General features: G+C 49.3%; 1 protein-coding gene across 1 annotated transcript; it reads left to right on the forward strand.

Moving 5' to 3' along the window:
• Positions 1–3,222: 3,222 nt before the first annotated feature.
• Positions 3,223–11,217, forward strand: LOC119108469 (major mite allergen Der p 23). Its single transcript, XM_037232037.1, has 3 exons — positions 3,223–3,357; positions 8,848–9,022; positions 10,874–11,217. The coding sequence occupies exons 1-3, from the start codon at positions 3,300–3,302 to the stop codon at positions 10,884–10,886; spliced, it is 246 nt and encodes an 81-aa protein (XP_037087932.1). The 5' UTR covers positions 3,223–3,299; the 3' UTR covers positions 10,887–11,217.
• The last annotated feature ends 672 nt before the right edge of the window (positions 11,218–11,889 follow it).

Consider the following 11,889-nt stretch of genomic DNA (forward strand, 5'->3'; position numbering starts at 1 on the left):
AATTTTCTTGCTGTTTCTTGCAATGCTTTTCTGTTACCTACGTCGCTTTTGGTGCCTCATGATCTAGCGAGTTGCGTACACAGAAGTGCCCCGCATTGACCTCATTATCGATACCTCTAGCGTTGGTCGTCTCAACAAGTTAACAGCTCCGGAGCACTCAGCCTCGAAATTGCTTCGTTGCGTCTAGCAACAAAGAAGAAATCTCCGCTTGCTGGGAATGGCGGGCCCCAGAGCCGGAGGGGAGTGGACGGGGGAGGGGGCAGGCTAACAGGAGGTCTAGCCTACTCTTACAAAGACAATGGGTGCGCCGCTGGTGAAGACCCAGCTGGACTCGGTCCTAAGTAAATTCAGCATGTGTCCAAAAATGAGAACCATAATGATCATGAAGATTTCATATGCCCGGATCACAACGCATCAGGATGTGCATTTCGCTGTCTGGTTCTCAAAATATTATCGACCTAATGTTTAGACCACATCATCGAAACAAGCATGCTTGATATGCATATATTTGATGATAAATGGTATTCGAGACGTAGATGCTAGCGCTGAAAATCCCTCATTTCCTTTATCTTGGTCCCGGTGCTAGAAGCTTTCAACAGCCATTTTTTAATGGAGAGGTCATTTTTAGAATTTGCAGGCAGGCAAAATCTCTCTCTCCTCTCCCTCCCTCCCTCCCTCTCTCTCTCTCTCTCTCTCTCTCTCTCTCTCTCTCTCTCTCTCTCTCTCCTCTCTCTCTCTCTCTCTCTCTCTCTCTCTCTCTCTCTCTCTCTCTCTCTCTCTCTCTCTCTCTCTCTCTCTCTCTCTCTCTCTCTCTCTCTCTCTCTCTCTCTCTCTCTCTCTCTCTTTTTTCTTTTCTCTTTGTCTTCCCTTCTCTGGCTTTGTGGTGTGATTGTGCGAGATGTGCGCCCTCGCCATCGCTGTCTTTCAGGCTCTGCATCTGAGTGGGCGCCGGGGGCGTCACGTGACCGCGGGTCTCCCGACTTGCCGGGGGTCAAGGGGCAGCCGCTGAGGCGGCGGCAGGGACCCGACGCTCGCAGGGGCCAGTCGGTTTTCGGACGAGTCCGGGCGGATGTGCGCTACGTTCTCGTACAGGCTTATTGAATGTTACGAGCCAAAGGGCTTTCGGTGTAGGTGCATTTACAGGCGTATACAAAACGTGTGAGCACATCGCAAGCCTAGAGCTAACGTCTTCACTGAAAAGCAGATATTTGTATTTAAGCAGGTAGCGTATTCAGCGTATTCCCATTTTGCGTGAGTTGTTTGGGGTATATTTGCGAGGAACATTGTGCACATAGATAAGACAACAATAAAAGCCTTGTTCCTCGTAAAAAACAGGACATTGGAGATATAGATGCGTTGATATTTCGGCAAGATGTCTATCGAAACGAACAGCAGAAGTAAATTCTGAATTGCTTGCCGATGATAGCATTCGATTTTTCAGGGTGTCTTTTTTTGACTGCATGCCACATTTCTTAAAGGTCACCAACATTTGGAGGATTAAACAAGGAGCAATTAGCAACCATTAGTACGATACTGTGCACATCTAAGCAATAGAACACGCTAAAAATAGGTGTACATGCATGCGAGCTGAAGTAAACAGGCACCACGCAGCACACCTTATTCAAACCTGCAAGCGAGTTCAAGAAAAGAAGGGAATCACACATCGCGTATCAATTATGCGTGCACACGACGTCAGTTAAGCAGGCATCGCACATCACACGTCAGGCATCACTCAAACGTGTAAACAATTCTAAGCAACACGCGCGTCACACATCACACATCACACATCAAGGCACATATCACATCCGCATCATCGGGCATGATGACCCCTGTTCGCAAAGATGCAGTCGCCGACTTTTCATAAGAACAGATTTACTCATTTTCCTTTCTGGGTGGTCCCATGCTATGCAGATTATGTTGAGCTATAAAGAGGTATAGGGTCCATGCCTCCCTGGATTTTAGCCTGAGCGTGTTTTACCACAAAATTGTCACCAAAAAGGGTATTTCCTTTTTCGTTTTTAGCACTTTGCAGGTTTTCATTTTATCTCAAACGAATAGGGTGCATGGATTCCCCGACAAAGACTATGTCCCTTTCATGTTTTTTCATAGCTTACACTTCATTTTGTGAAACATGTAAACCACGTAAACCACGTTTGTGGAGTGCAAACCCCTTGAAACCCGGACGTGCATAAATGACATCTATTGCCAACCGGGCACTTAGGCTTCCAGATAGAACATTTCACTAGGACCTTTTTAGCTTATTGTCGTTCTTCCAAGCCAGCTCGAAATAGTTTACATGCATGAGTGATGCCTGACGCTAGAAGCGCAATGCCTGTTTCATCGAAATCGTTTACATGTATAATTGATGCGTGATGTGTGGTGCCTGTTTTAAATATGCACTGCTTCGAAGTAATGTCTGGCAATTGCTCCTAGTTTAATTCCCTATTGATGACCTGAAAACTGTGGCTCGCTGTTTGAAAAAAAAACTGAAAAACGAGAAGGATCACCGGAAGGCTTTTAGGTTTAGGAAGATTTTTACTTTCGCTATTCGCTATTTCGATAAAGGCATGCTGCCGAAATATCAACGCATCTAATCCCCCATTTTCGCTGACTCGCAGTCGGTATTCCTTCGTACGAATATATTTATTTGGTAGCATTGTTAGCTACAAGTGCTGTACTGCTGCTCTTACTGCTCTAGCGTCTACTTTAACGCATAGTACCTGGGAAGCCATCAGAGGCGAAGTGATAAAGAGAAAGGACGCTAGCCCCCCCCCCCCCCCGCCTCCTAAAGCCGGCATTTTTTACTTTCAAACCGTAGACTGTCTCTTCGCTTCTCTGATGTGTGATAACTGAGCTCCAGTCATCGATTAAGAAGACCCTGGCTGCGACTCTGGTAGCGCTGCTCTCATGATGGCCCTACGTCCATGCCAGCTTCAATGCGAAGTGAGCTTCTAGCTTATTCAAGGGGGCTTCAAAAGACACGGCATAGAAAGCAGTATGCTTGCATTGTTACGTGTCAAATGGCCCGTTACTCATTTCGAAATCTCCTGTGGGAAGGTCCTATCTGACAGCGCTGGCTCGATAAGTGAACGGAGCGTTTTTCGGCGCCTCAGCCCAGCCATAGGAGGCCCGGAGAGCCGGCTATCGCGCCTGGCGAGCCGATACGTGGCGGTGGTGGTGATATTAAAGGTGACGCGCTCGAGTCGCCCCCATTCTGACCACCTCACGCACACGAGAGTCGTCGTCAGTGGCGGGCGTTCCCATCACAGCGCCTCTTTGTGACAGACACAGACGAGAACATGACCGGAAGACTAGTGGTTCTGCTCTGCGCCCTAGCGGCCGTCGTTCTCGCAGGAGGTACGTGCGTGGGTGGACGTGTATGAGACCCCCTGGGTCGTGTGGTGGAGGAGAAAAATTAACAGGGCAGCCACGTTCACACGATTCAAGAGGTCAAAAGCGTGGACATCATATGCTGCTAGCAAACAGTTTGCCGCGAATTAAAAGCGCGTAGCGTGTTCTAAAACCCTTTGAGGGCAAAACGCAAATAAAATGTGACGTTTTTTAAGACAAGCTCCGGCACAGAATCGCATAAACACGCCGCGGACAGAAAGCGCACACGGCGACGAAGATCGGCTCTAACGGGATGCGATGTTTGCTGCTTGAATAGTGTATGTTACGGGACTAAGTATGCCTCGTCACATCTTGTCATCAGCCTCAATGGTCAGGATTACTACTGGGATTCGTGAAATGTTCGGTAGCAGGCAACACTCATACTCTAGTGTGTTCGTGTCCCACGCACGACTAAGCATTATTCAGTCTGCTCCTTATTCAGTCTGTTCCTCATTCAGTCTGTCTCTATAGCGCAGGTGAGCCGACCTCGCTTGGCGTTGAATCGATCCATAACAGTAAAAACAGTCCAGGCAGTGGGAGTTCTATCGTGCCATAAGGGGGCTTAAAGTTTCAACTAAAGACGCGACGTTTCATCCCGACAGCATCGCGCATGGGGCCGTGCGTTGGGTTTGCCATTCCGTCAGCGTATGCCGTATTCTGTACAGACAGCCGGTGCTCTTGGGCCATAGAAAGCCAGTGGTCTTGGGCAACAGACGACCAGTGCTCTCGGGAAAAAGACAGCCGGAGTTCTCGGGCAACACACAGCCAATGCTCTTGGGCAACAAACAGCCAGCGCTCTCGGGCAACAGACGGCTAGTGCTCTCGGGCAACAGACAGCCAGTGCTCCCGGGTGACAGACGGCTAGTGCTCTTGGGCAACAGACGACTAGTGCTCTTGGGCAACATACACCCAGTGCTCTCGGGCAACAGACGGCTAGTGCTCTAGGGCATCAGACAGGCAGTGCTCTAGGGCAACAGACAGGCAGTGCTCTCGGGCAAAAGACAGCTAGCGCTTTCAGGCAAGAAATCGTTTCCTCACGTCCGGATCGTCTGACCACACCCCTGGTGCCGAGACTTCTTACACTACTGTGGCCTTCCCTCGTTCTTGACAGTGGCCTAAGCCTATAGATCCCTTGAGTACGGGGGTCAGGCACCATTACGCTGGCACCCGTCCCCGATTCCGCTACATATGCCAACTACATGTAAACTATTCTCATTAGCATTGAAGAGTGATCTATTTCATCGGACGATGTAACACTGGTCCCGGCAGCGGTTCAAGCTGACTTGAACGCAGTGTGACCATGTTTCTCTGGGCAGCCCCTCTAGTTGACCCTGGGCAGGACGCCGGACCGCTAGTCCCACCATCATCATGGCTGTATGCACGCCTAGGCGTCCGTTCGCCGCCCAGGACGTCGCATATGGCTGGCTGAAGGGGACAGCGAAGAACCAGTTTCATTTGCTTGTTATTACCGCTGCTGCGGCCAATATAATCACAAACAACAACTCCTTCGCGATATCGGCCGCTTCCGCGGTCCCTGGAGACAAATGGTCGGCATGTCGGCGGTCAGGTTCCGGAACGGCTACTTCATGTCGTTCAGTGGCGAACGTCGGGCTCTTGTCGCTGTGCTTAATTTGCGCTCGTGCGTTGTTTGAGCGTTGTGCTCCATTTCCTACGGCATCTTACGTGTTTCCGTTATCAGAGTGGAATTCAGCTATGCGCTCATAGTGACATGTATTATCGTGCATTGCTACCATACATATGCATAATACAGTTCAGTTACAATATTCTGGCTCGCAGCCGCATCCAAATTAAAATAATATTCAACTTCTGAGCGCAAACTTTTCAAAAACGGGTCGTGCGCCCTATCTACGGCTTTTTATCATCCACATTCCTAACTGGTGTTGCATGCGTAAACACGTGCACACGCTCGACCCTTTAGAAGTTATTTTGAGAGAACAGAGTGGCTTTCATGAAACCTTTCAGGGTATGAACAATCCACCCGTATGATAATGGGTACACTGGATCAGAAGTGGACCCCAGAAGCACTGTCGACATTACATTTGCGTTGTAAATATGCATTTTGAGTTGGTATAAGGCGAGTAACCGCCTTTCATGAAAGGAACGGTAAAGAGATGTTATCAAGCAGGCATTGGTCGAAACTATAAGACCACCTTGCTTTCGAGACAGTGTTCGTGGGCGCCAGTAACCATGTTTACTTTAAAGCGTCATTCATACCAATGTCTGCTTGACAACGTCGCTTAACGTTTAACTCCAGGAATAATGAAGGTTGAATACTTGCTAGGCAAAGACTTCAAATGACAAGTAAAAAGGAGCTTTACGTACGTGAACAGAACGTTCCTCCAAGTTGTGGAAGCGAAATCCATTTGTTTTCGGGAGGACTCAGCCTGTAACCAAAACCCCCAGGCCGGCTACAACGCCGGTGGCTTAAGGTCTTTCCCGCTTACAAACAAATATGAAATAAATGATATCCGTCTGTCCGCCACCCACACATGCAGTGCCAGCCCAGCGCCGACGTCAGCTGGCCACGTGACATTTGACGTGCAGCTAGACCAGAAGAGGCACATTATCGTATCATATTTTGGACAGTATCTGACAACCGGACGTCGTCAGTCGGCGCAAACGTACCCCATTAGCTCCACATCGGAAACACGATATCGGCGGGTTGCCAGAGGTCACCGGATCGCACGTCGCAATCCGTTCGCAGGTTGGCAGGGAGTGGTCACAGCGAAATGGCATCAGCGAATTTCAACTAGGAAAAGAACGGACAAAACAGTGTGTGAAGATGCGAACCGATGCTCACAGGCGCGCGTGTGTGCTCGTGCACAAACAACAGATATGTTGGTCTTTGAGCGTTTTCGCAGGATTGGTGTTAGGTTTCGACGATCTGAGCAGATAACCACGTCAAGCCAGCTGCACAGGGCAGGCGTTTGGACTGTCTTCAAAGCAACCAGGTCAGCCCTCCGTTGTCAGTCCCATAGTGACGCCAGTGATCGCCCGGGAAGCGACCAATGTCGCTTTTTCGAAAAATTCTCGAATACGACACCCCGAACGGGAGCTTGATGGCCGAGTGGCTAGCGCGTCGGACTCTGACCTGGGAGGTCAGGGTTCAACACTGGTCGGTTCATGGCTCCTGAGCGTAAAGATGGCCAATGCAGTCGCTGGTGCTTCGTAAAAAGGACACGATGACGTCGTAGCGTTCCTTAAAGACATACAACACTCTGCTGCCTACACCGACCAAGCTGGACCCATGGAATTAACACAGACCTAAAAACAAGTCACCAGTCAAAAACAAGTCACAAAACACGCATCATCCACGCAAAAAAAAAATCAGAGCTTCACAATGCGTTGGTCGCAATAACCATAAGTTCCCCCACTGCCAAAGCTTCCGTTTCTGTCGGTGTACAATGCCACTCTCATCTCATCTTTGTCTCCGTGCGCAGCTGGTTACGCGTTGACGGGTGTCATGTTGAAATTGGACAATTATCTCACATCCTGTATACCTTACGCGCTCTCCCGACGGGTGTCTAGACGTGTGAAAGGCATTCCGCCCCCTCCCCCCCCCCCCCCAATACGTTGGGACGCACCCCTCCCCTCCCCAGATCTGCCGGGAACGGGACCAAAATATTTCGGCTGGGACAACAGCGTGTAACTGTACTGGTACACACATCCGCTCTGGCGTGCAGCTGTCTGCCGATTGGTGGACACAATACATAATCAGCTAATGTGGCAAATATTGTGGCGGTCTCTCCAAATTTTAGGCAAGACGACTGTGAAATAAATATCATCAGAGCAGATCAAAGTAAGATGAGTACTGACAAGCGACGCACAAGTCACAAAAAATGTTCCTCGACTAAGCGAATGGAAAGACTTAGCAGTCCGAGATGTGAAATACTCTTATATCACACGAAGCCATTAAACAAATGGCGCATCGTGTCATGCTAGCCTTGTCGTCTATTTTACAATTTCCGTAGTATCCGCCCGTCCGTTATGCACAAATGAAGTCACGGCTAGGTGCCGGTGCGAGCTGTGCACGTGACATTTTACATGCGACTAGGCCACCATGGTCACACCACGGTATGAAATATGGGATCGCGTCCCACCAGCGGGGCACCACTGGTGCTGCAAACTCGCCCAGTTGAATGCGCCAATTGCCATAAAGCGTGGAAACGCGAGTCCAAACCCGGCTCTTATCCCCGGCAACGGGAAATCACAACCAAACGGGGTCACCACCTTTCGATTCGGAAACGAACGGGGCACATTCAGTTGTGCACAAGCAACAGTTCGGCGGTTTCCGAGCGATTTTTCAGGACTGATGTCAGGCCCCGGTGACCCGAGCGGATTACCACGCGACATTGACCGCATCGAGTAGGGGCATGTACCGTCTGCAACTCACTTTGTCAACCCAACACTGTCAGACTCACAGCGACCTGTGGGGGGGGGGGGGGGGGACATAGTGACCGATTGGTTAGCGTCTTCGGTTCCCAGCTAGCCAAGAGTTGTCCTCAAATCCTCAAAGCACAACACAGCTCGAAGTTCACACCATACAATACACCCAAATCAAGCGCTACGTTTAAACAAATTGGGCGTCACGTAGTGCTGATGTCAGGCTCGCAGTCGATCAGCACGCGCCAGTCGGTTAGCATGCGCGAGTCGACCAGCACGCGCCAGTCGATCAGCACGTGTCAGTAGATCAGCACGCGTCATTCGATCAGGACGCGCCAGTCGATCAGCACGCGTCAGTAGATCAGCACGCGCCAGTAGATCAGCACGCGTCAGCACATCAGCATGCATCAGTAGATAAGCACGCGTCAGTAGATCAGCACGCCTCAGCAGATTAGCACGCGTCAGTCGATCAGCACACGCCAGTGGATCAGCACGCGCCAGTAGATCAGCACGCGCCAGTCGATCAGCACGCGTCAGCAGATCTTCACCGCACGCTGATTCGCTGCTCCGCTGTCCTCTTCATTATTCGTGTACAGTTTTAGCTTCCACAATGATTTTGCGGGGCGCCCATATGCGACATAGCTGCACTTGTACCACCATTGACCCAGTCCTGACTTGAGAACGTCAGCTACTTTCAACACAATCAATAATGGCCCAAGACGGATACACAAAGGTATTGCGTCTGTACAACCCCGCCAAATACGGGAGCGTCCGCAACATAGACCAATTCTGAACAGCAGATGTGCAAGGCCAATTGTTTTTCGCCTCCTTTCGTTTGTACAGTCTGTGCAGTGGAGCCCTAAAACAGCACAGTCGGAGCTCTTATCAGGTGACAGCGGTGCAACCATAGTTCATAAGCCGCACACATCAGCGCCTGGCTCTCATATCAATCACAGACCATGCCAGCATTCACTCGTCATGCCAGCATGTAAGCATTGGACTTCCAGAGTACGGTGCTAGCGAGTTACAGTAACCTGAGCCGCCGCCCACCAGGTGCCGACCCCTCCACCACGCCAGCGCCGTTCAAATGCTCTACCGAATACGGCCTCTTCTCGGACCCGGACGACTGTCACAGCTTCTACGAGTGCAACGAGTTCATTCCGTTCCACTTCACCTGCCCCGACAACCTGGGCTTCGACGACGCTGCTCACGAGTGCAACTACATGCCGTAAGTCATGCTGATCCCGGTGGAGATGTGATCCCCTAGTCTGTGTGATCTCACGCAGTGTTTGTCAGCGTATTTGATTTGTCGGTTTAGGGTTAGGACCGAGGGTGCTCGACGGTGCTCTGGTACCGCCATGATAGTGGTGGAGAGGACGGTGGAAAATCCGCCGCGCTGATGCGCTGATGTTGACTCGAATGGAGAACATACGATAATAGCGCAAGGAAAGATTGCTTTCATCTAATTATTAAGACCAGCCTATGCGATGCCATCTGTCGCCATATGACTTACTAAGTTGGCCCTTTAAAAAATTATCCCGCTGTTTCCTTCATAGAAAGCTCTACAACAGAGAAGATCAGAGCCATTCATCCGAGTATTAGTTGTACACCGCAATAGCCTCCAGGATATGCCTGACCACCTCGAAGGCTCTGAAAACCCAGATGCGCTCTCCGAGTAATCATTAGGGTCCAATATATCAAAAGACACATCGCTCAGAAATATTACCTTTTCGTTTGTAATTCTCCACGTTGTGCCTCCAGTTCAACGTAACCTTCATCATTGCATGACAAGATTACTTAATGCATTTCCCAGCCCGTTCCGGTTCATGATGTTTGAGTTCGTCCCGATGACTCAGTTGGTTAAAGTCCCTGCCCTCCGATCCCCACCTCCGTGGCGGGGTGGGTTCGAGTTGTTTTAGGCGTTCTCTATTTGTCCTTGACAAACATGGCCTACGGCCGGTGGCTGCGTCCGCGCTCGCGTTAGGTCAAGCCACGTCGGTGGAGAGGACGGAGCATGCCAGGCAGTGGTGTACGTTAAACGTTCGCCGCCGAATTCTGTCCCTAACCTGGAATAGCACGATAGGATGTTCGAGGCCAGGGCTTACACAACAAGCATTGCGCAGCGTGGGCTCTGATCCAAGAAATTCATCCACTAAAAATATCTGGATAAAATTTTCCAACAGATTAAAGATAAAAGAGAAAGATTATCCTCTGCTTCCCGGCGTCAATAGCCGCGCATGCGGCACAAGCAGATCTGTTGGCGAAGATAAAAGCCCATATCTATCTAAATAGCAATGAATAATTCAGGTAAATGCTGTTTATTTTGGAGCTTAATTGCATTCGCATCTAGAATCAGCACTCAAGTGACATCCAACACAAGTCATGTTGGTAACACTTAGCTACGTGGAAAGTCATTGCCCTTGAAAAAATTGTGATTTGCTTTCATTGTCAGACCCTGATTGATGACATCGCCTAATATGGCACTTGCCTAATCTGCATATCGATTAGGCAAGTTTTCTGTTTTTGAAAAGCTATATCTTCCTACGTTTCTGCCTTGTTTAATTCACAACATTATTAGCAGTCTTGCCCTTTGTAACCATGAAGAGACTACTCTTTACTCATACCTCGCTTATCGATGATAATCCGTAAACTCAGGGAAGGCTAGTCGTGTTCGTCTGAGACGACTTGCTAAAATGATGTTAGCTAGCATCTGTTCAGCATATGCCGAGCAAAACGTAACTTCTATCAGCCATCACGAAACAATGAATATTGAAACACAGAGAAGATCGCACTTGGATACCATTGTTGCCATACATCATTCTCAACGAATATCATTTTTCAAATGTAGCGATCTGGTTCAAAATGCACTCCACTATACTTCCTTGGTAAACTGAAAAAATCAACTTGATTATGCTGGATTCTCGTAGACACCTGCGAGATCCGTCGCCTTGTACAAAACGGGCCATTCCTTGGCGTTTCATAGAACCTAGGAGAGGTATTGTCATCGACGTGAACACCGAAACTGACGCCGCCTCTCGCGGGCCCAGTAGCTGAAACTAATGTCCGCCTGCCTCCACAGGAGCTGCAAGTGAGGTTCGGTCGGTTCAGCTGATTTCGGAGCGCTCCCACTGGCCACCATGTCAAGGTCACCGGTGTGGGCTGACGTTTGGCAACCGGCGCGATGTTGAACGGTCGATATTCGACAGCATATCTGCAGAAGACCCAAACTCAGCGATAGCCGCAAAAGTTCGTTGTAATCTGCACCAGTGCTTCGGAATTTCAGCAGCACAACATAAAAGCAGGTGCCTTTTTAACCGCAGACGCACGTCGTCAGACTGGATCGCAATTCGGCATTTTGGGCCACATCATCGTGTAAGCGGGCGTCTTTTTATCCTGTCGGACAATACACACACCATAATGTAACGCTCGTATTACAGCGGATACGGTACTCAAGGACAGCACAGAACAGGATGACGAAGCCGTCAAGAGAATGTTCCACATTTGAAGGTATTGAAGCAAGCATCCCATATTATGAAATAAGCTTACCTGCAGCTATTGGTTAACTTTTAATTGGAAAGGACTGCTCCAGACAACATAAACTCTCTGTTTAGTTAACACGCCCGTTAATACGTCATTGTTTAATTACGTCATCGTAACTTGCACAACATCGATTGAGAGCTAATTGACGGTCGTTTTTGTCTGTAAATCGCACTCCAGAACACCAGATAAGAACGACTCGACAATTAAATTTTGCTTGGCCTTGATCGCCGCATGGGTATTGGAATGGGAAAATTTGACGGTTAACAAACTATTTCCAAGATAGATATTTCAGTTCAAACCCCTATACAGATGGAGAAGGTTCGCTTTAACATGCGCCCGCGTGGCCGGTGGGATACCTTTCGCGCGGCTGGGGGTCAACCTGACCCCTCAGATTTTGGGAACTAAGAGAGCTAGAAACACCAAATTCACAGAACATGCTGGCCTGTACATGAAATCACTGAGGTCAAAGTTGGAGGTTCCTAGGTCATGATCTTCGGGTCAAATAGGGTCAAACAAGGTCAGTCTCCAAGCTGGATCGAAAGTGTCCTTCGAACC

The sequence above is a fragment of the Pollicipes pollicipes genome, unplaced genomic scaffold (genome assembly GCF_011947565.3).
Source record: "Pollicipes pollicipes isolate AB1234 unplaced genomic scaffold, Ppol_2.1 Scaffold_6686;HRSCAF=7923_pilon_pilon_pilon, whole genome shotgun sequence".
Lineage (NCBI taxonomy): Eukaryota > Metazoa > Arthropoda > Thecostraca > Pollicipedomorpha > Pollicipedidae > Pollicipes > Pollicipes pollicipes.

Bases quoted from the DNA above. Each gene is read 5' to 3' on its own strand.
- LOC119108469 (XM_037232037.1), top strand. From the start codon at position 3,300: ATGACCGGAAGACTAGTGGTTCTGCTCTGCGCCCTAGCGGCCGTCGTT. The intron at 3,358-8,847 runs GTACGTGCGTGG...GCCGCCCACCAG, and splicing joins GGCCGTCGTTCTCGCAGGAG to GTGCCGACCCCTCCACCACG.